This window comes from Vitis vinifera, chromosome 5 (assembly GCF_030704535.1).
Source record: "Vitis vinifera cultivar Pinot Noir 40024 chromosome 5, ASM3070453v1".
Taxonomy (NCBI): Eukaryota; Viridiplantae; Streptophyta; class Magnoliopsida; order Vitales; family Vitaceae; genus Vitis; species Vitis vinifera.
The window spans coordinates 6,782,871-6,806,011 of NC_081809.1; the positions used below are offsets into that span (position 1 = coordinate 6,782,871).

Consider the following 23,141-nt stretch of genomic DNA (forward strand, 5'->3'; position numbering starts at 1 on the left):
ATAATATTTTAAAAATTGAAGGTAAAATTTTTTTTAAATAATAAAATGATAAAATGTATAATTTTATTAATTTTTAATATATCTTCATAAAATGTTATATTTTATTTTATTAAATAAAATTACAAATATTATATTGACAACATGGTTTGAACCATGACAAGTAATGATTTGTACAATTTTGAAAGAAATTAGAAAAAACTAGTAGAGTGATTATGATGGAATTTCAAATAGTTACTTTTTTGTATTGATTGGTTTAGTTTTTTAAACTCGAAGTTATCTTTCAAAATTGCTAGGGATGTTAATTAATGTAAAGTATTAAATTTCATTTGATTAAGAATTAATTTACGTAGTGAGAATCTAGAAAAATATAATTGTGGGTAGACCAAAAACATTTCAATTATTTTGGATTAGGCTTGTTGAGATATTAGGAATGTTTTCTCATTCTTAAAATGGTGATTACCTTCTATATATACTCTGTATATGAACGAATGAAAAAATGAATGAAAAAACTATCATTTATCAATTTGAAGAAGGTTTAATTGTGTACTTTAAGTATTAATTAGATTCAATCTTGACGTTTATTTGGGTAGAGGTCACTGAAAGTTATTTAAAAATTAAAAGACCAGGTCCCACTATACTAAGATATTTTTTCAATAGGTATCAACAACACATATGTCAATGTGACCGCGATTAATTTATTTAAAAATTTTACCTTAATTTTATTTATTTATATTTATGTTTAATAATTTATATTTTCTCATGGATATTCATGAATGGATTGAGATGGAGAGTCCGATGGGTAAAAAAGGGCCAAAAGAAAAAAACGAAAGAGGCCTTTGAAAAGTCGCAGAACCACAGGCTACATGGGACCACCTCTGAGCGTGTGCTTGACATCCAACGGTTATCTTTGATCAGGATAGATGATGGTGCCTACGGTCGACATGGGGTTGACCTGGACCTGATGACCCCAAGGCCATGGGAGGGAGAAAAGGTCATCTTGTGGCGCTATACTCAAGTGAGCAATTTTCTTTGTAAGGATACTGAGCCCATGTCAGTTTGATGCATTTGCCGGAGTCAGATGGAGGGGCTTGTGGTGTGATATTCGGCACCTAATTAATTGCTTTCAGGTTCTATTCTGAATTAAGCTACTAAGCCCATTGCTCATCTGCTCCAGCAGTTAGAATTATTACAAAGCATTGGAGAGATTAGAGCAGCAACGCCTCCTGCTTAATTAGATGGACGTCAGTTTGTCCGCTTCAACCAGCACTAACCACCAAGAAATTATGCCGACACACCCTGCTTCGAACCAGGTTGCTGCAACGAGGATGAGTCGTAATGTGTATGAAGCCGCTGTGGAAGGCAAAATGGATTTCCTCCAGAATATAGTGCATCTTGACCGCGAACTAACCCCGAATAAAAACACTGTACTTCATATACACATCAGGGGTGGCCAGGCGAAAAAGGAGCACGTGATAGCCATGGTCCGTCAGTGTCCGTCGCTCCTTCAAAAGACAAATAACAAAGATGAAACACCGCTGCACATGGCGGCCAGGGAAGGGTTGATTCAGATAGTGGGAGCTCTGGTTGATCAGGTAAAAGCTCCGCATGCTAATGATGCAGATCTGGAGAGCGGGAGAACACTATCTGTGAGGGAAATGATAGGGATGAGAAATAAGGAGGAAGACACGGCCTTGCACGAGGCAGTGCGATACCGTCGACTGGAGGTGGTGAACTCGTTGATCGATGCAGATCCTGAATTTGAATACTGTAGAAACAGGGCAGGCGAAACTCCACTTTACATGGCTGTAAAAAGAGGATTTGATGAGTTGGTGGATAGAATCTTAAGGACTTGCAGATCCCCAGCTCATTATCAGGGCCCCAATGGTCTGACTGCTTTGCACCAGGCAATCATTTGCAGCGATGCCAAAGGTACGTCCCCCCTGTTCTTCATTTCTTCTCTTCTCAAATCATTTAAATACTGAAATTGGGTTTCTATATACTCATTATCCTGCATAACAAGGTCATTACTTTTAGACAGGAATTTCGTGGGTAATTGTTCCTGCCTTAAGAAGAAGCTAGATTCTAGAATTAATTTTCTGTGATGGTCTCTTCTCCGATCATCCAACAACTACTTGTCCTAAATCTCATGAATCTTTACTCTTGGCATCAATACTTAAATAGGGAGGAAAAATAAAAGAAAAGAAAAAAATAAAAACTTGATTTAGAATCAATGAATTATTTTTAGATTTTATTTTAAACTCATTTCACTTATTTTAATTTTTTAATATAAAAATTAAATAATTTAAAAATATATAAATTTCTAATTAATCTTAATTATATTTGATTTTTTAAATAAAAAAAAAATTATAGGACAACCAAATATAAGAACATGATTTTCCTTAACTTTTTTTTTATGTCCTTGGTATTTTTTTTAAAACCAAACATAACTTTAGTGATGAATCCAAGGCGGGGTGATGGTGAAATTGGACTGTTAACACCTAAAAAAATTAAATTAAATTTTGGAAAAAATCTTTCTAATTATTTTTTTGGAAAGCCATTTCATTCTTAAAAATCAATTTTCAAAATAAAATCTCTCATGTATAATAGTGATTGAAAGTTTAAGATTTCACTTATAATTAGGTATTTAACCCATTTAATTTTTTTAAATATCTTTTTAAGAATTATATATGGGAGAGGAAGAGAAATCAATCCTATAAGACAACGAATTTAGGTGAAAAACCACCCATAAAATCTTCTAAAGATTGCAGATATAAAAACCATAGAATCAAACACCATAGAGTATAAATTTGCCATAAAAAGAAAAATACACGGATTTATTTGATGGATCTATATGTAAATCTTACACTCTGATACCTATATTAGTTGTTATGTTTGCGATTTAATACCATGCATGCTCTTAGTGGACACCTCAATTCATTGAGTGGATGTGGAATTCTCTTGTAAACCTAAGAATAAGAATTACAAACAAGAGTATGGGGATGCAAGAAAGGCTAACAATTTGTTTTTTCTGAAATTTGCATTACCTAAAAAACTTTATGGCATGACATTTATAGGGATAGACCCATATTCCTAAAGTTTACACAAAAAAAAAAAAAAAAAAAAAAAAAACTTATTCTAAAATATGGGGAAAAAAAAATTAAAATTCTAAAATCTGGAAAATTTTGCCTCCTCGAACATTCGAGCACTTAAGTTGCTCAAGTTGCTCTTACTAGCACTCAAGCACAGTACTTGAGCGCTAAGCTAGTTTTTAATTTATTCATTAAGAACATTTATGCTTGATTAGAAAATTTAAAGTCCACTTTTTGCCACATTTGAACCAAATTAACCTTTTTCAAATCTTTCTATGTTTGTGGGTCATCCTAATTAATCATCATACAATAATTTTGAGTTTTCAAGGAAAAAAAATAGAGTAATCTAAAAAAGCCCTAAACTATGATGAATGAAATAAAATTGTCAACTTAAGCTAAGCAACTTAATGGACTAACAGTGACGTATACTTTAAAACCTTTTCAATAATGCATCAAAAGGAAATCCTAAGGTTCAACGGTTTAAAACTTCTTAATCCTACTTTATTATTTAAATAATTAGATTTGATCTTAGTGTCTAAACTTCAACAATCCCATTAAACTATATAAAAGGAATGGTAGTTACTCATGATTGATTTTTCTTTTGCCTTATGATTTTTTTTCCTCACTTCTATTAAATAATTACAATTAGAATGATGTGATATGTGCAAGGATGTTTTTCACTTAGAAAACAATAGTTGAAAAATGATCCCAAGATGAATGTGTAAGGCTAAAAATAGTTAGACCCAGCTATAAGTCTTAGAATGAGTCAACATCTCAAGACGAGTGCATAGCGTGGGATGGGTTAAGCATCATTGTGTATCTCTAAATAGTTAAGCTCTACAATGAGTGTGACATTGAACCATATAAAAATGATTAACTTAACCTCAATAATAGCAAATTGGTTTTCAAATAAGACTACTAAGTCTTTAATTGTCAAGTCAGAAGTTTTGAGTCAAAAGAGTAGCATGTTGTTAGATATGCAACAATGTCACCCCTATTCCCTTGGAAAATGATAGTTGAAAAATGACCCTAGGATGGGTGTGTGAAGCTGATGATGGTTAAGTCCTACTATAAGTCTCATGATGAGTAAGGCACCAAGGTAGGTGCATGATATGGGATGGGTTCAAGTTTCATTTAGTGCTTTCAGATGGTGAAATCCTAAGATGAGTGTGACATCGAGCCACATAAAGAGGAACAACTTATTAACAACAAATCAATGTTCAAATGAGATGACTTAGTTCTTAATCCTAATAAATGGTATCAAAGTTAGATCATGAGTTTTAATAGCATGAACCAAGTGTTGGGGGTAACGAATATTAGTATGTAATAATGCTACTCTCTATAAAAAAAGACGGATTAATAAATCTAACCTCATTATGGTTGGATGAGGTTAGAAATCATAAAGGGGGATCGGCTGAAAGATAAGTTGTGAACGAGACCGAATAGATGGATGTAGGTAAATTTACATGATGAGATGGGTGGATGTAAAATTAATGCAGAAAAACTTGGCAAGCCCCTTGATTATTTCTAGTGCATTATAAACTATGTGACAGGGCTAGTTTTTATGAGTGGAGCATTCAAAATTAAAGCAATTCTGTTTGAGCGAGGTGTTAATATATTGGCTGTTATTTGACAACAAATAAATGAATGCGGGGAAAAATGGACACAGAACAACTTTGGAGCTAAAAGAGAAGGGTGCCCTTGAAACTTTTCATCACTATATTTATTTTGCAGGTGAAGTGGGAAGAAAAATACTGGAAAAAATGCCAGATCTGGCTACAGAAACAGATGACAATGGATGGACTCCCCTTCACTATGCTGCATACTTCGGTAAAGTCTCACAGGCGGAAGCGTTACTAAAAAGGGATGAGTCTGCGGCGTACATAGCAGACAATGATGGGAAGACACCTCTCCACATTGCAGCAAGTCGCAATCACGCACAAATAATGAAAAAACTTATATCATACTGCCCAGATTGCAGTGAAGTGGTTGACGAGAAAAGGCATAACGTGTTACACTTGGCCGTGCAGACGAGGGGTAGGGAAGCCATGGAACTTATACTAAAGAATTCTTGGGGCAGCAATCTTATTAATGACAAGGATGTGGATGGAAATACACCTCTTCATATGTTTGCTTGCTCCCTCAGTTCCGTGCCAACTTTAATGCTAAGTCACCCAAGAGTGGATAAAATGGCTGTGAACAACAAAGGCTTGACTGCTGCGGACATCCTGTCATCCAACACCCAAGCTCCACTGCTAAAGGTAAAAACTGCATTGATCATTCCAATTGTAATCCCTAAACCCATCCTTTATTTCCGAAAATGATAAAGGAACAATTTGCAGGGACTTGTCCAATTGGCGCTCAAAATCTGCAACCCTACTGCTCGGCCGAGTGTAAAAAAAGATCATGGTGGCAAAGACAGGGTGTCGGAAATTAGAAAGGCAATTAAAACTCAATTGGTAGTGGCAGCACTCATAGCAACCGTTGCCTTTGCTGCAGGTTTTAATTTGCCAGGTGGTTTCAAGGGGGAAAAGGGGTCTCACCGTGGCATGGCCGTTCTAGCTAACAAGGCAACTTTCATTGCTTTCTATATAACAGACGGCATGGCAATGCTCTTATCCACCGTGGCAATTGTCATCCACTTCTTCATGGCGCTACACGAAGACCAGGAACATCTTCATCTCATGTTTAAGTTGACTTCTTATTCCACTCTGTTTGGCATGGGAGCTATGCTAGCTGCATTCGCTATGGCTGCATGTGCTGTGCTACTCAGCAATTATTCTGGGGCTATTGTCACCATCACTGTTCTCTTTTTTTGCACCGCCCTGTTCCTTTGTTATCTTGCTTACCCCCTCCTGAAGAAATTGCCAGCCTTGGTGGTAACTAGCTCCCACCCCACTCCCAAGGTCTAAGCTAGACTTTCTTTTTAAATTTGAGTCCGTCGGGGCAGGTATCTTGGATAAACTCTATTGTTCCTCCTGTTTCTGTAACTGATAACATTTATTTTCTACTTGTCCTAAACATGATTCAAGCAGAATTTACACTGAACCTCAAATCCAAAAGACGATCATAGAATAAAAATGAACAGCAAACAACATTTACACATGTAGATAACCTCACAGGTCTAGCAAAATGGAGTTTCAAACATTGTCTATACATGCTACCCAGATAACATGAAAGATATAAAAAGTGAGGGGGAGCTTCAATCAGAAAGAGGGCCTAGGTAATCACCCTCCAAGCTCACCAATGCCTGAAATTCCCGTTCAGCCTCAAGCCACTTTGTCCCCATCACAATGAAACGAACCACAACATCTTTTTCTATCTTCGACAGTTTCTCATTCAAGAAAACTGGATTTTCCCCAGGCACATAGCGATAGTCCGGCATTTTTTGACAAGAGAGATAAATATTTTCAACTGGTCCGCATCTCAGGATCACCCCATGCTTCAACACCTTGTGAACTACTCCATCTAAAATCTCTCCCCTGAAAAGCTTAAAAGTGACACAGCTAAAAACTACAGGAAATAGAACATCCCCAGAGTGTTGTCTAACTTTTCCTTCCCCTATGTTCTCCAAAGTTGTCACAGCAAGGAAGTAACCCAGCTCTTGGGTGGCTTTCTTATTTGAGAAGGCATCCAGCAGGCGTATTATGATTGACCTTTGTAGCATCAGGCCTTTTGCATCCAGACATTCAGCAGGAATTATCACATTCCATGGCAATTGTACTTTAAGAAACATTTCTGTTTTCCACCTGTCATAATGACCAAAAGGCTGAGTTATTAATCATTTGTACAAGAAATAGAAGAAATTTTCTGTTTAATGAACGTCGATCTCATTGACTATTGTTAGTTGCTAAATAGACACCTCTGTGACAATTCGTTTGATTTCTATCCATCACTATAATCCTAAGACAGATTTAATATGCTATCTAAAATCAATCACCATGTCAACACCACAAAGGAAAGAGCCTAGCTCATCTTACATAGTATACAGTAGGGGCATGGGTGTGTTGGTAGAGGAGTGTGTGGAAGGAGTGGGTCAGGGCAAGTTAGACTGATGGAGAAGAGTAGAAGCCACCACCTATAAAAGTTTACCAAATGCATAGAAGAATGCACCATATGGTCCAAATTTTGGTTTGACGCACTTCGAAGTCAAAAAGTTATAAATTTTCTTATTTTGCTGATGCCCTCAGGAAGGACATGGGAGTGGTGAGAGATGCTGTTTGGATTCAGCTTGAGGAAAATGAGGTGTGCGGTAGGGAGGAGCAGTTGAGGCAGTGTTTGGTTGGGTGGTTTGGGGAGGGTTCTGTTTCCTCTCCCGAGTTTTCCTCTTTAAATAATTTTGTGAAAAATCTTTGGTCCATGCCAGGGGGGGTGAAGATTTCTGCTTCCAAGGGAGCACTTCTTTTGTTTGAGTTTGAGGATACCTCTGAGGCAAAGAGGGTGCTTGCAAGAGGCTCAAGAAGGTTTAAGAAGAATTTTTTGCATCTGGTTAGGTGGACTCCAGAGGTGGATTGTTTGCTCAAGAGGGGGATGTTCAAGGATGTGTGGGTGAGGGTGTTGGGCCTTCCTTTGCATATGTGGAGTCAGGAGGTGTTTAAGAAGATTGGGAACTGTTGTGGTAGTTTTATCACCGTGGATGAAAACACTGCTCATTTGTACAATCTTCAGTGGGATAGGATCCTGGTTAAATCACTTGGAAGAGCTCTGCCTGGTGCGCTGCAAGTTGTAGTAGGTAGTCCCAGCTTCTCCTTTCAGTTGTGGTGGAAAGTGCCACCCTGTTTTTGGCTAGTTGTGCCAAGAAGATGTAGCGGTGAGCATGGTGAGATAGAGGTTAGGGCTGATGGGGTGGGTGGCTCAGGCACCAGCATAGGGGTGGGAAAGGAGGCGCAGCCTCTGCCATCTGTAGATATGGATGCCCCGTGTCCGTACACCAAGGAGAAGACAGGTGAGACTGCAGCAGTTGAGAAAGCTGCAGAAGGGGGGGATTTTCTAAGCGGTATTGAGAGGGGAACAACTGGCAAAGGAATGACGTGTTTGGAAGAGACGGGTTTTAAAAGTTTCTCTGGTGGGCTTGGGTTTGAATCTCAGTTGTTGGGCAGTCAAGGGTTGGAGGAGGCCCCAAGTCCAAAAGACATGGGCTTCGCCCGGTTGGAATCAGGCTGCAGAGTGGGGGATTTTTTAAGTATGGGTCGGCCCCAGGTTTCCTTAAGCTTTAAAAAGGAGGTGGCCTCAAGGGAGGTATGCCCCTGTAAGGATTTGGTTGGAGGCTGTGGGCTTGTTAGGGTTTTTCCTCTCTCATGAGGCTGAAGTGCCGGTGCAAGAGGGTGGTGATGAAGCAGCGGCTAAGAGGCGAGAATGGAGCAAGGTGGGGATGTGGCTAAGAGGCATATACGTTCCCAGAGCTCGTGTCGGAGCCTTCTGGTGTTGGTCCATAGTTAAAACCCTTGTGGCAGCTGTGAGGAGTGAGGGGTGCAGAGTGGGTACTGTGGACGAGAGGTGAGGCCCCTTCCTAGCGTCAATGGTGAAGACCCGAGTAGTGATCACCGATGAAGCTCTCTTGGCAGAGTCAAATAGACATCCTCAGCCTTCTTGACTCTCTTCCACAGGACTTTTGACCCCTGAAAGCCAGCCTTTGAAGATGATGTCATGATGGTACTTTGTTGGAGCTTTCAGGGAAGGTGAAAGGGTCTTCAGGTCGGGAGTTGGAGGTAAAGGTTGAGGAGGCGGTTTCTCCTAGAGACTTGGACGTGGGAGATGTTGTGGAGGAGGAGGATTTTGTAGCCCCCCTAATAATTTTGTCAAGCTGAGTAATTGTTTGGGGATGCTAGTAGTGGCTTTGGAAAAGTAAATCGGGTTTCTTCTTAGGAAATTGGATTCGAAAAAAATGCATGGGGTTAAGGTGTCAGGGGGAAAAAGGAAACCCTTGGCTTCTTTTCAGTTAGAGAGGGAAATCTGAAAGCTTGAATGTTTAGTCAATTATAGTAGCACTCTGTCCACCATAAAGGGAAAGGGGAGGGGTGCTGGGAATTAACAGAAGGGATCATAGGTGGTCTTTGCAAGTTTCTATCCCTGAAAGGGGTTTCTCCAGTGAGGTGTGTAGGTAGTTTTTTTTTCCTTATTTTCTTTTAGGTTTTCTTTTAGGGGTTTCCTACCCTCCTTGGGGGTTGGGGGTTGGTAGGGTGGTAGGTATTAGTTTCTCTCTATTTTTCCCTAGCTCGCCTTTTAGCCATATTTGCATACTCCATGTGTACTTTGTTGTGCCTTTTTGCAAGCACTTTCAATTTATTCTGCTTATTTACTAATGTGATACTAGTCCTCCATCCCTTATCTTAGGCAAATGTTTGACAAAGATGGAGAAGATTAAAATGATTTCGATGAACTCCAAGGGTGGTATTTTTTCAGTCAAATCTCTATACCATTCTTGGTTTAATGGAAGTGCGGGAGGTTTTCCCTTTTAGTCTTGTTTGGAATCCTTAGATCCCATCGAGAGCCAGTTTTTTTGCTTAGGAAGCCGCATGGAGAAGGATATAGATGTTGGATCAACTCAAAAGAAGGGGATGGAAGATGTCGAATAAATGCTATACATGTAAAAGAGAAGAAGAATCAGTTGATCGCATTCTTCTTCACTACTTGAAAGCAGTCATCCTGTGGTACAACATGTATGCTCTATTTGGAATGGAGTGGGTAATGCACTCCTCAAGAAGGAAAGCACTCCTCCACTAGCATGAATCCTTTGTAGGGAAAAAAAGGAAGAAAGCTTAGAGAGTTGCTCCTTTATGCCTATTTTGGACTATATGGAAAGGGAGAAATAGGAGAGTATTTAAAAATACTGAAAATAACGGATCAAGCAATTAAACAATTATTTATGTATAATCCTTTGGAGTGAATCGATGTGTATGTATGTGATTACTCTTTGTCCATGTTGGACTTTATTGATTGGCTAAGCTCTATGTATGGATGGGAGTTGTTTTTTACATATCCTTCAACTTGGTGTCAAGTACTTTAGCATGCCCTTTTGTTAGGTGTAGTTCATATAATAAATATAAAGTTTATTACCTATCAAAAAAGAACTACCTTTGATGCAAGTGATGACAAGAGAGTGAAGTTTTGATGATAAATTTGGTATGGTGGAACCACTTTAAAAGAATCCTTTCCCTCATTCTTTTCTATTGCAAGGTCAAAAGATTCTACAAGGACGACGGTGGGTATTGGAATCCTGGTTTTTTTAAGGAACTTCCAAGATAGGAGTTGGCTATTATGGAGTCTTTTCTATCACAAATTCAAGAAATTGTTGTGACTAGAGCACAGGTTGGTGTGCAAAGGATCCAAAGTACAGGAACTTCTCTGTCAAAACATCTTTTTATCTCCTTAGAAGCAGCTGATGGAAATTTTTTTCCCAGAAAAATAAGAATAGTGTTCAACAACCCTAATAAAAGTGAGTTTATTTGCATCGAAAGCAACTTGGGAGAAGATCTTAACACTAGATTGATTGAGAAGAAGAGGAAGACCTCTAGATAGTTGGTGTTGCTTTGTATAGAGGCAACAAGGAATCAGTCAACTCTCAATGAGAAACATATTTTCCATGCTTCTCCTACTTCTGCATAATGTTTCTTAAGCCCTATTTGGGAAAGCTTTTTGAATGCTAAAAGAGCAGGTAGCTTGCATAGAATTCTCAATGTGCCCCAACACTTTCCTATGTTGAAACAAATTTTTATTCAATTAAACTCTTAAAATTGAGATAGCAAAAATAGTTACTTCTGCTTTTATTTATTTGCTCCCAAAAGGCATAAGTTAAAAGTGTTATCCAAAACGGTCCTAAAGCCTCTTAGGGTGATTCATACAATCTTCTCATAAGTGTCTTTAATTCTTCCCTAAACTTTGTATGCGGTCCTTATAATCTTTTTTAACACCAGCTTTCCATAAAGAAAAGCTTTATTTGGTATAGGGTGTGGTTTTTTTTTTTTTTTTTGTCATTGGCTTCAGTTGGAAGCTAAATAGCTTATTGAATAAGGCAAAAAAAGGACTTCATGAGAAACAACATTTTATACTTCCATATTAAGCTATTGTCTAAGCCAAAATCTTCTAATAGCATTACTAAAACAGGGATAAAAACTCTTAGTGAACTTTAAAAAGAGGTTTTGGCTTTGAGAAGCAAATATAGACAAGACTAAACCAACCTTAGCTTTCAACTCAAGTACTATTTTTCATAGCAATAACAAATCACCATGTAGTGTTACACAAAAATAAAATAAAAACAAACTATGATAGAAAGAATAACTTCACCAAAAACAATGACAAGAACAAAATTCAAACATCCAACCAAAGCTTGATGCAAGGAATTCAATTCTTCTCAAGGCTTATCTTTCATCCTAATATGAATCTCATAAATCAACAATGGTCCCTCAAAGTATTTCTAGTAAACCATTTAAAGGAATCAAAAATCCCAAATAAACCTAGAATATTTAAGCCAATAGTTCTCGTCCATGATCAGTAGTCCCAAATAAACCTACAATACTCAAACTGATAGTTGTCCATATATCAACAGCCACATAGACTGAATACTCACACTCATGGTTATCCATAGATTAGTAGCCAGAAACCAAATACTCAAACTAATATTTATGGATTAACAGGTAGAAACCAAGTACTCAAATTGGTAGTTATCCATTGATTAACAGCCATAAACAAAAGTTCAAACTAATATTTATCCATAGAAAATACCACAAACTGAATAATTCTATCGTCTTTCTAATTGGTAACAAAAAGTTTTGACCAAAGACCATGCACAATTAATACAACACTCCACAAATTCCAATAGTCCATTGTGTTAATTGGTTCCAAGAAAAACCTGACCAAGAACCATTCCATTTCTCATAGAACTCCATTGAAAAACACAAATGCCTGCATCACAGGCCACTAATTTAGGGGATTTTGAAAAATTTACCACCACGTTTCAAGATAAAATCGTTCTCAATCTCTTACATTACCCGTCTGGAGCCCCATTTTGTGCTTTTTTTCTTTTTTTCTTCTTTTTTTTTCTCCTGTTTGTAGCCTTTCAGAAATTAGATTTTCATTCAAATTCATTCAAAAGCATGACAGAAAAGAACACACCAAGGAGGAAAAGGAATGAAAGCAGAAAAGAAAAATTAAAGAAAAAAAAAAGGATGCTACAGCAGTGAAACCCACAAAACCCCTAAAATCCCAAAAAGCAAAACAATGACTAAAGCCAGAGAACATATCATCAACAAAAAACCCTTTACAATGCCGAGAACCCTCCACTAAATCCACCAAAAAGACATAAAACTTCCATGACCATCCAAAACCCTAAAAGCAACAATAAACCCCAAAACCCAAAATCCACCATGAAAAGATAAATTCACAATGCATGTTAATATTCCCAAAACACAAAGGAAATAAACAGAACATTTCAGCAATCAAACTTAAAAATAACCAGAAATTCATATCTCATAAAAGAAAAAAGAAAACAAGAAGAAGAAGGTTAAACCTTACAAGGAGAGGCTCCGAGTCGGGGGAAATTCGTCGAGTCGTGACTCGGGCTCTGGCCTTAGCAGAGAAAGAGTGAGTGAGTTGTATTTTGGTCTCTTTTGCAGAGACCGTAGGGGAAGGCCAGGCTTGAGCTCCTCTCCGTTTGTTCTTCCGCTTTTCGTACAGTGGTCCAACCACTCAAATAAAGAATCTTTGGAATTAATTTTAGAAGGAAAATTTGAGATTTATTTATTTCCAAATATTATTATTTTTTAGTGTTGTTTGTATGTATTTATTGTTTTTCATTTTTAAAATCGAAAATAATAATAATTTTTATATATGAACATGAATTCTTAAATATTTTTATTAAAAAATAATAATTGTAAAAACTCTTTAAAAGAATTAAGGTATAAAATTTATATTTCAAATTTTAAAATTTTAGACATAAACTTAAGGAGTGTTTGATATAACTTAATACTTATTATTTAATGATTTAAATTAACTTTAAGTTAAATTATTGACTTAAAGTTTATTATTTAATTTTTATTTTAAATATTAAAATAATTTGATAAAATTAACTTAAAACTTATTTTAAATCATCAAATTGACATATTTATTTTTAAAAATTATAATTAAATTAAAAAATGTTAAATAATAATAGAGGTCATACAGTAATAAACGAAACCGATGGTAATATATATATATATTTAATAATAAATTAATTGTTTTTATTTAGTATTGAAAGTTGTAAAAGACTTTAAATCATACTATTAAATTATTTTATAAAACATACTTAATTTATTTAATAATTTAAATTAAAATATTAAATTACTTTAAGTTATTAAGTTGATTTATCAAACACTAGACTATAGTTTCAAATCTATATTTGGTCATTGTGTTTCAACTCTATTTTTATTATTTTGAATTATTATTATTGAATTCCAAAAATAACAGTAGATTGGAGGTAGTGACAGTATTAAAATAAGACAATGACATGAATTATACAAACGAAATATTTTCATTGAAGTGAATTGAAATACAAATAAGGGAATATTTTCATTGGATTTTCATTTGCTAGTAATTTCATCATAAATGATTTTATTAATAATAGAGCCTAAAATTGATTAAAGAACTCCATTCACTTCAAGAAATGGTAGCTCCGAATAAGAAATTCTAGTATTTTCACACTATTGAAATACAATAATTTAATATTCTTTAATTTTGTGGTCTCCAAATTTTAGGTTTATAAAATATTCACACATTTTTTTAAGTAAAAATAAGTGAACTTAAAATACAGACTGTGAGAGGGTGGGTTTGAGGTAAGTCGCTTCCAATTTAACATTTTTTTTATTTTTTAAAATAATTTTTCTTTTCATCTCGTTAAAAATAAGAAAATACTCGAATCGTCGTGGATTTTAAAAATAAAAAATAAAAATCAAACTCATCCTTAACCCATTTAAATTTCAAACTCTACTCAGGTGATACGGTTAACCAAAAAAACTCGCCTAAACTCAAATAAACCTCCGCGCAATGTAGAATTTTCGTGTGTGGTGAGGATAAAATACGCATGCACCTTAGATATTCCTCCCCGCCAACGGATGATAAGCCAGAGGAAGAAGTGTAGTTCAGCGTCGGATTTGTGAGGATTTAAACCCAAAACCCTCGCATTACAGTTTGTTCAGTTGAGTTTTGCCACAGTTTTCAATCACTTCCTCTCTCGATTTTCCATGGCTCTCTTGCCCAGTCGTCAGTTCTACCCGACAACAACCTCCTTCCTCGACTCGTTCCACAGCACCCGCCTGCAATTCTTTAGGTACGGTTCTTCTAATCGTTTCAGAACGCACAGTTCTTATGTTGCCCGGAACACTATTGCCTCTAATTCAACTAACCCACAAAGGAAATCGAATATTGTTTTCACAAATACACCCGTCTCCCAATATGATTCTGGGGGTGTAAGTTCGTCTGGCGGCAATTGGATTGATAAATGGAATGGACCCCACCAGAAAAGCCACCCCAAAGAGTCTCGGCCAGTGATGAATTATCGAAATAGTGAGACTGTTTCGAGGAGTGATGGTGGCAGTGGTGGTGGGAGTACAATGGAGAAGATTGTGGAGAAATTGAAGAAATTTGGGTATATGGATGATGTTAAGGAGACGAAAGAGAATGTACAGGAGAGAATCATTGAGAAAGGATCTATTGAGGATATTTTTTATATTGAAGAGGGAATTTTACCCAACCCACAAGGTGGTTTTTCGCTGGACTCGCCATTGGGGGTTGAAAATAAGGGTGACGGCAATGGGGAGGTTCGGTTTCCATGGGAGAGACCAAAGGTGGAGGAAGGTTCTGTGAGGATAAAGAGTAGAACTTCATTGGCGGAATTAACACTTCCAGAGTCTGAGCTGAGGAGGTTGAGGAATTTGACCATGAGAACAAAGAATAAGACCAAGATTGGAGGTGGGGGTGTTACTCAAGCAGTGGTGGATATGATTCGTGAAAAGTGGAAAACATCAGAGATTGTGAAGCTGAAATGTGAGGGGGCTGCTGCACTTAACATGAGGAGGATACATGAGATATTGGAGGTTTGCTTCCTATCAAACTGGTTTCTACTTTATGTGTATCATCATTTCTTTTTCAGGTTGAAATTCTTTTTCCTGATGCAAAATGATATAAAAGGAATGCAAAACGCACATGATTAACACATTAAAGTAATTTTCAATGAACCCATACTCTAGATATTCGGAAAAAAATAAAGCAAAGAGTTTCAATCCCCAATGAGAACCTGGGATGGGAACCCCATGATCCCTTTTATGTTTGGGGAACAAAGGCCAACAATCAAGTACCTCTCCAACTGTAGTTTTGATGTTTGGTCCACTTTACATGTTTTGGTACCTCTAGGTATAGGCTTAATTATTGATTCTCAAATGTTCCAAGAAGCAGATGCTTTGCAAACATATTGAATCTGAAGATTAAATAAAGCTCAAATAGGTTGCATTCATGGAGGGTCGATGTTAAGATGATCAACAGAATTAGAAGCCCTGCTGCAAATAGCAATCACCTGCTTCCAGAAGTTAAGGCTAAGTAGCTTAATTTGGACTGGCATGAGAATTGTAGGTATAACTGTTGAACAAGCCTGTCATCAAAATCTGCTGCAAAGTTGGTAATAATTCTTACTTCCATGAAAAGAATAATATAAAATTCTCAATATATTTATTATTGTTTTTTTTTTGGGGGGGTGGGAAGATGAAGAGGAAGATAAATATCATAGATACTAAATGGTACATCTTGCTTCATTAGTTGAGTCCAAAATTATTTTTCAGCATCATATTCATATTATTGTAATAAAGCAATTATGAATCTCCATGTTTCCATTCTTTCGTCTGTGTATTGTTCACTGTGTTACAGATAATTTTATACATCTGGTTTAGCCGATTTGAAAGGAAGAAAAAAGAGAGGCATCATTCAATACATTACCCTAGTGAAAAAGAATTTGGTTGTTAATATATTCCAATAAATGGCTTTAATCATCTGTAAGTTGATTCTGCCTTCTCCATTATGTTCAGAGAAAAACTGGTGGTTTGGTGATATGGAGATCTGGCACTTCTGTTTCTCTATATAGAGGTGTGAGCTATGAGGTTCCAGTCCAACTGAACAAAAGGGTGTATAAAAAAAATGAGACTTCCCACAGCTCCTTTTCCTCTATCACCCCTAATTCCTTTGCAATTTCTTCTAATAAAACTAGTGGGAATGCTCCAGCAGTGGGTTCAAATCAAAATGTGCATGCCTCTCAAGCAACCTTGAATATTACTGATGGGGAGAACAAAGACACAGAATCAGAAGTAAAGTATGAGGATGAAATAGACAAGCTTTTAGATGGTCTGGGGCCTAGGTACACAGATTGGCCAGGATGTGATCCCTTGCCGATAGATGCAGATCTGCTTCCAGGTAAAATTCATGGTTACCAACCTCCCTTCAGAATACTTCCTTATGGGGTGAGATCTTCTCTTGGACTAAAGGAAGCAACAGCTTTGCGAAGACTTGCCAGAGTTCTTCCTCCCCATTTTGCCTTAGGTATGACACTCTTTTACATATCTTTGATATGGTTTTATGATGGCATTTTTGTTGTGACATAAAAAAATTTCATCCACAGGTAGAAGTAGGCAGCTTGAAGGTTTGGCCATGGCCATGATTAAGTTATGGGAAAGAAGTTCAATTGCGAAGGTTGCACTGAAACGTGGAGTTCAGCTAACTACTAGTGAGAGAATGGCTGAAGATATCAAGGTACTCAACCACACTTAGACCAATGTTCTACATGATTCTAAAACTAAAAACAGAAAAATCATCTCATGCTAACAAGTGCATTGGGTTAGAATATGGTTGAGAGTGTGGTTGCTTCTGCATTTGCAAAATACATCTGGATTTTGAATCTTGATGTCACAATCCTTTCTCCACTTTTTGTAGAATTTTTGGTCAGCAAAGATGCTTTTAGGTTCTTGTCAGGAAGAAAAGGGCTAAAAACAAACGATTTGTTTAGTTTATTAGGAACTCCTTATGATCAGGTGGTTGTTCATGCAGGAGAGCCCCAAAAGCAAGAGACCAAAAGATACTCTTATTAGAAAATAACTACAACAGAACTTCTCTTCTCAGAATAAGACTGAACAATCTTTCTGATTAAATCATCCATCATTCAAAGAAAAGAAGATAATTCCCACTAATAGCAGCACCTTTCTTAATTGCATTTATGGTTTGGGACAAAACTCTTTTATCAGAGATCATTTGGTGCTAGTAGCTTTGCTGGACTGGATTGTATTTGTGCAATAGTAATTGTTAGTTAGGACCTAGGGCTTCCTTTACTGAAACAAATTGAGAAATAATAGGAGTGTGAATGTTGATATCCTTTTCTCTTGGAGAACACCCTCGTAAGTGTAAGGTTAATTTAGTATCAGAAGTAATCCTGGTTTCTCATTGCTTACAGTCACACTGCTTACTATCACTCAAGGTTCTTGTTGGTAGTTCTTTAAGAATCGATTAAACTAATTGTTAAACCAGGGGATGCACATAATATCACAAATTTATGTGCCATGACTATCCATTGGAAAATGGATGGTGAATGTAGTATATTCTACAGAAGATTCAAAAGACTTCCCTTTCTTGTCAAATTTTTATCATATTCCCTAAGTTCTTATGTGGTCTTCCTATTAAACAATAAAGGTTGGTTGGAGCACAAATAACTCGAGGATTATGGTTTATGTATACCTTCCTATCAAATATCAGATTTGATTACCAACGTAGTGTGCTTGCTTTTCCACTTGCTTGGTTTTTTGTCGATCCATTTGATACTCTTTGCTATCACCCTCACGGTTGTAATCAGCTATTTGTTTTTCATGATCTTTTCAAGGGATGGCTAGCCATTTCATGGTTGATGGTTTGATTATAAATGCATGTCGCATCCAAGATCTTGGACCTTTTAATCAATTTTATTTGTTGTCAAAAGGAAGTATGGATTATGGTCCATGTAAGTGAACAACCTACAAATCAAATATGAGTTTTCATTTCCCATTCTAATTCTTCTTGTGCATTTTCCTTTGGCTTTTGTTCAGTAAAACTTAAAGGATTCCAGGCATCTACGTGTATTAAAGGAAGCAAAAATCTTTCCAAATTAAAATTTCACATCAATTTCAGGATTAGAGTTCATGGTTGTACCCAACATTCCTTTTTGGATGCAACATGAAGTTTATGCGACTCAAGCTTTTAAGTCTCTAGAAACTTGTAGAATCAAACCCTTCTAATTAGACTATGAGTATTTGATATGTATATGGTAAGGCTATCTTATGCCCAGCTGCTGTGGCCAAAAAGGATAAAGGAGACATCCTTCTAAACCTGTTCACCATTTCTTGGACACCTGAACAGCTCTTCTGTTTCCTTATTGGCTAAGGTTGGGGTTCAAACAGATCCAACGCTCATACTTATAATTACTTATCAAAAAAAACACTCAGACTCATAATTCAGTTTCTGATGTACGTGCTAATCATCTTAATGATTCATCGATTCTACAGCTACTTAAAAAATTCATAATCTTGAAGATAGAAATTATAATATCTTGGTAGACCTGATTTAAAAATCCTCATAACAATTTCCAATGACTAACTCTTAATTAAGAGACACAAAAACCAACACAAACTTCTGACTTAATAAAATGAAACAGTTGTGGGCCTATTACCATGTTTCATACTTGTACTGTGATTTGTGACATGAACGTAATGCATTCCTTTCACAATTGACACAAGGGGTGCAGAAAAAAAAATCCCTAAAATCTAGAAGTGGGGATGTATCTATTTATGTCTCTTTTTTGTGAATTTACCATATCAAACAGTATGTGATTAAGCTTATGGATGCATGCAGACAATTACCAGAGAAAAATCAACAACATAAAAACTTTAAAATAGGTTTCAAGAGAATAAAAGACATAATTTACTTGTTATTCTACACATTTTTAAGCTTTTAGCTGGAGTTTTTTATAAGTTTCCAAACAAAGATGGACTGGGTTGGACATGAGTATTATGATGACAAAGTTTGATGCATCAAACTTGGAGAAAGAAGTGTCTTAACATACCAGTGTATGTACAATAATAGGTTATTCACAGCTGGGAATATAGGCTTGTTGTACTTTCAAGTTGTAGTGGACACCATTCTTATCACATTCCGCATTTAATACTAACTTCTTCACCGTCACCTGGGCAATCAATTTTGCAATAATGGACTTAATGTATCTCCAGTACCTTGCTTATGTTTTGCTTCCATGAACTAGAATCTGAAGAAACTATGTTATTTTTATTTTCGTTTTTGAGATTTCTGAGAACCTAACTCCCAGATTTTTTTCTCACTATGTGATATTATACATTCTCATTGTTTATTCTTGTTAAATACAACATTAGGGAAAATAATTTTTGAGCATACCTGAAGTATTTTCAGCACCTTATTTGGGGTGCATATCCCCAGACTCAGTGACTTTTTGCCTTTCTGGAAAAAGGATTCCTGCAGTTGCCAACAAAGCATGTCTGATCTTTCCTTTGAATTCATAGTACTAATCCCTCTGAGCTAAAGTGTTGAAACTACAATTGCAAGAAAGGGCCCGGGAGGGGGGTGGGGCAGGGGATGCTCTCTTCTCTGGGATTTCTTTAAAGATAATTGTGAAAGTATGAATATAGTGGTTAGAAATGAAATTTCTAATAAATAATTGTCATCAATTTGAGGTGTTTCTTTTGAATTTTCCACGAACCAGCAGTTAGTTCTTTCTTCCTAGAGGAATCACTTAAACAAATGGCTAAGCCAGTTGCATGGTAAGCCAGTTTCATGATCATCTTACAAGTAGAAAACTGCAAGCTGCATTCTGGTGGTGAATAGAATATATTCTTCCTTGAAAGAAAAAATAAAGTCAAAAAAATCAAAGATTGAAATTTTTTTCCTGTTCAGATATGTGATAATTTGAAAAATCAAATGAATCAGATTGAGGTTCCCAGTTAATTTTTGTTCTATACCATTCTTAGAATTAATAAAGAATTCAAGTTTCGATATTTAAAGATTCCATGTTGAACATTTGATGCAGAAACTGACGGGGGGTGTGCTTCTCTCTAGAAACAAGGACTTCTTGGTCTTCTATAGGGGAAAGAATTTTTTATCATCAGATGTCACTGAAGCCCTACTGGAAAGGGAGAGATTGGCGAAGGCTCTGCAAGATGAAGAGGAGCAAGCACGGTTGAGAGCATCAACCTTGATTACACCAACTGTTGGAATAACTGAACAAGTTGGCAGTGCTGGTACACTTGGGGAAACTCTGGAGGCAGATGCTCGATGGGGAAAGAGGTTGGATGACCATGATAAACAAAAGATGTTAAAAAAAGCAGAAGTAGCAAGGCATGCTAACCTTGTTAGAAAGCTTGAGCGGAGGCTTGCTCTTGTAAGTTACGAAAACTTGGACACTACATTCTGATTGATGTTAAAGTATTTACACTACTCACTTTGCTCAATGGCCTCAATATTAGCTTTTTGTTTGGCACTGTTTCTTTTAAGTTGCTGTCACTTTGAACACTCTCTTTAATGTGCAATTCTCAAATGACATGAGTTGGCACCCAAATTCTTATCATGTTTCTGTCAGTAAGTCTTTTTAATTGTATTTTAAGATCAAATTACTGAGTGTCATACATATTATATATTTTCTATCCCGGAATCTCTATAGCTGGAAATGTTTGTGATGATGTCACAGGCTGAGAGAAAGCTAATGAAAGCAGAAAATGCCTTATCTAAGGTAGAGGAATTCTTGAAACCTGCAAACCGGCCAGCTGACCCAGAAAGTATAACTGATGAGGAGAGGTTTATGTTCCGCAAGCTTGGTTTGAGAATGAAAGCTTTCTTACTTCTCGGTAAAATACTGTCCACTTGTCAAATTTGTCATGCTTTGTCTTTCAGGGTATAGTAACTATGGAGGTGTAATTCTTATTTCAGGTAGGCGTGGAGTTTTTTCTGGGACAGTGGAGAATATGCATTTGCATTGGAAGTACCGGGAGCTGGTTAAGATCATTGTGAAGGCCAAAACCTTTGACCAGGTTAAAAAAACTGCATTAGCCCTTGAATCTGAGAGTGGAGGGGTCTTGGTTTCAGTAGACAAAGTCTCCAAAGGCTTTGCCATAGTTGTATTCCGCGGAAAGGACTATCAGCGACCCTCCACATTGAGGCCAAAGAATCTTTTAACAAAGAGGAAGGCATTGGCACGTTCAATTGAGCTTCAAAGGCGAGAGGTATCTCCTTGATATTGTATACATGTGAAAATTTATTCATTGATAACCAGTTGATTGGCGGGATACCAGGTTGGGATCATCCATTTGATCTGTGAGAGAATTCAGCCCCAAAATTCAATTTCCCTGAATAAGGGGCACCTTTATCCTCCCTTTCTAACTTGATTTTATATATGTGTGTTCATGTGTGAGGGTTTGTATATGCATGTTGTGCATGTTATGTGTGTTATCTTTGGTCCCAGTCATGGATTCCCTTTGTAGATGCAATATCTTGATGTATTACTTGAAATTTTGGCACAAACACGGGATCTTGGCTAACATTTTCATTGTTTGGACAAACAGGCTCTGTATAATCATATTTCAGCTCTGCAAAGAAATGTGGAGAAGCTAAGATCTGAAATTGTACGAGCTCTATCATATTTTAACTTTTAGTATTCTTTGACTCAGCTGAGTTGAAAGACAGCAGAGTTTAAAAAATACTGCCTCATTTTTTAAATTGTCACTCATGTTATTTTCTTATGTCTCGCAATGATAGGAGCAAATGGACATTGTGAAAGACCATGGAGATGAGGAGCTGTATGACAAATTAGATTCTGCATACGCTACTGAGGATGAGCACACCGAGGTTCGTATTTCATCTGATGTTCCCAATGTTCTTTCTTTCTTTTTTTAAAGTTGTTGATCTAGGTCCTTATCTTGTTCTCCTTTGTTAGGAGGAAGGAGATGAGGCATATCTTGAAACCTATGCCGATGAAAATGATGGCGAACATGAAAGTGACAACTCAATTCACAATCACCACATAGAAACGAATTTCCCTTATGATATCCAAGGTGAGGAGTTTGAAACAGAAGCTGCTGTGCAAGATGAGGAGTCTGAAACAGAACCTGAGGCGCCTAAGCCCCATATGCATATGTCGTGGTCAGGTGACGGGGGCCTTAGAACTGATAGATTAGAGACAGAAGATGCTAGCTTACAATGATTGAACTACTGAGAAGTGAGAAGAAAAGGGATACAAATTATGCTGAGGAGGAAGACTGAGAGATCCTCAGCCAGCATCCTTGACTGGAAATCATTTTTCTGAACCCATGCAGAGTTTTCTCCTCATGTTTTAGTTTGGGTTTGGGAATTGGTGTAGGAATCTTCCTGCAGAAGTGTGGCGTATCAATTTAAAGTTGTGTGAATACATGAGAGATGTACATTTCTTTCTGATATTATACGCAACCATGCATTTCACTGACCAGCTTTTGACATCCCTAGAAATTAGAACACAGTTTGAGAGAAAGATAGGGTAGTGAAGAGTCAAATATTATGCCCCTTTTGTTGACTGCTTCAAATTCAAGCCACCACTCCATGCAGTCATTGTGAGCTACTCAGCCATTGGGCTACTTTTCTTAGTAGTTTTACTAGTATTCTAAGATATTTAATTAGTATTCATGGGCATGTTTGAAAATTTCAAATAAGAAATGGGAATAAGAAATTTATTTCATTTGTGATTTTTGAAATTATTTATTAAAAATAGAAATAAGAACTAGAATTCATCCTCATGGAATTTAAAAACTACTATCACTAAGATGTTTATTCCTATTTTTTTTTTCACATGATATTCTGGTTCTAGGGTTGTTCTTTGTACCCATTTTTCATTTTGGGAGTACTTACCCATATTTGACCCCAATGATAAAATGACTTGTAAAGTACATGTCATTAAAAAAAACTTATCAAATCGGTAAAGATGACTTGTTGGTGAGAAATAATCACATATATTTCATACATATCTAA

The 23,141-nt window shown here is 36.6% G+C and overlaps 3 protein-coding genes across 4 annotated transcripts; 2 read left to right on the top strand and 1 right to left on the bottom strand.

The window, feature by feature from the left end:
* Positions 1-1,001: 1,001 nt before the first annotated feature.
* On the top strand, positions 1,002-6,137 carry LOC100240841 (protein ACCELERATED CELL DEATH 6). The gene is made up of 3 exons (XM_002280161.4): positions 1,002-1,929; positions 4,824-5,350; positions 5,432-6,137. The coding sequence occupies exons 1-3, from the start codon at positions 1,236-1,238 to the stop codon at positions 5,999-6,001; spliced, it is 1,791 nt and encodes a 596-aa protein (XP_002280197.1). The 5' UTR covers positions 1,002-1,235; the 3' UTR covers positions 6,002-6,137.
* Positions 6,134-12,791, bottom strand: LOC100261398 (DNA-directed RNA polymerase II subunit RPB7-like). Of its 2 annotated transcripts, none has more exons than XM_010651691.3 (2): positions 12,600-12,791; positions 6,134-6,838 (listed from the first exon to the last, which is right to left on the bottom strand). In XM_010651691.3, the coding sequence occupies exon 2, from the start codon at positions 6,823-6,825 to the stop codon at positions 6,292-6,294; it is 534 nt and encodes a 177-aa protein (XP_010649993.1). In that variant the 5' UTR covers positions 6,826-6,838; positions 12,600-12,791; the 3' UTR covers positions 6,134-6,291. The 2 variants fall into 2 exon arrangements, with proteins under 2 accessions (XP_010649993.1, XP_002284221.1); XM_002284185.5 differs by having other exon boundaries at positions 12,595-12,791.
* A 1,276-nt stretch (positions 12,792-14,067) lies between these two features.
* Positions 14,068-22,605, top strand: LOC100257970 (CRM-domain containing factor CFM3A, chloroplastic/mitochondrial). The gene is made up of 9 exons (XM_002280190.4): positions 14,068-15,154; positions 16,136-16,643; positions 16,723-16,853; positions 20,179-20,529; positions 20,836-20,992; positions 21,075-21,367; positions 21,707-21,766; positions 21,900-21,989; positions 22,078-22,605. Exons 1-9 carry the CDS (start codon positions 14,303-14,305, stop codon positions 22,342-22,344), a joined length of 2,709 nt encoding a protein of 902 aa, XP_002280226.1. The 5' UTR covers positions 14,068-14,302; the 3' UTR covers positions 22,345-22,605.
* Positions 22,606-23,141: the final 536 nt, after the last annotated feature.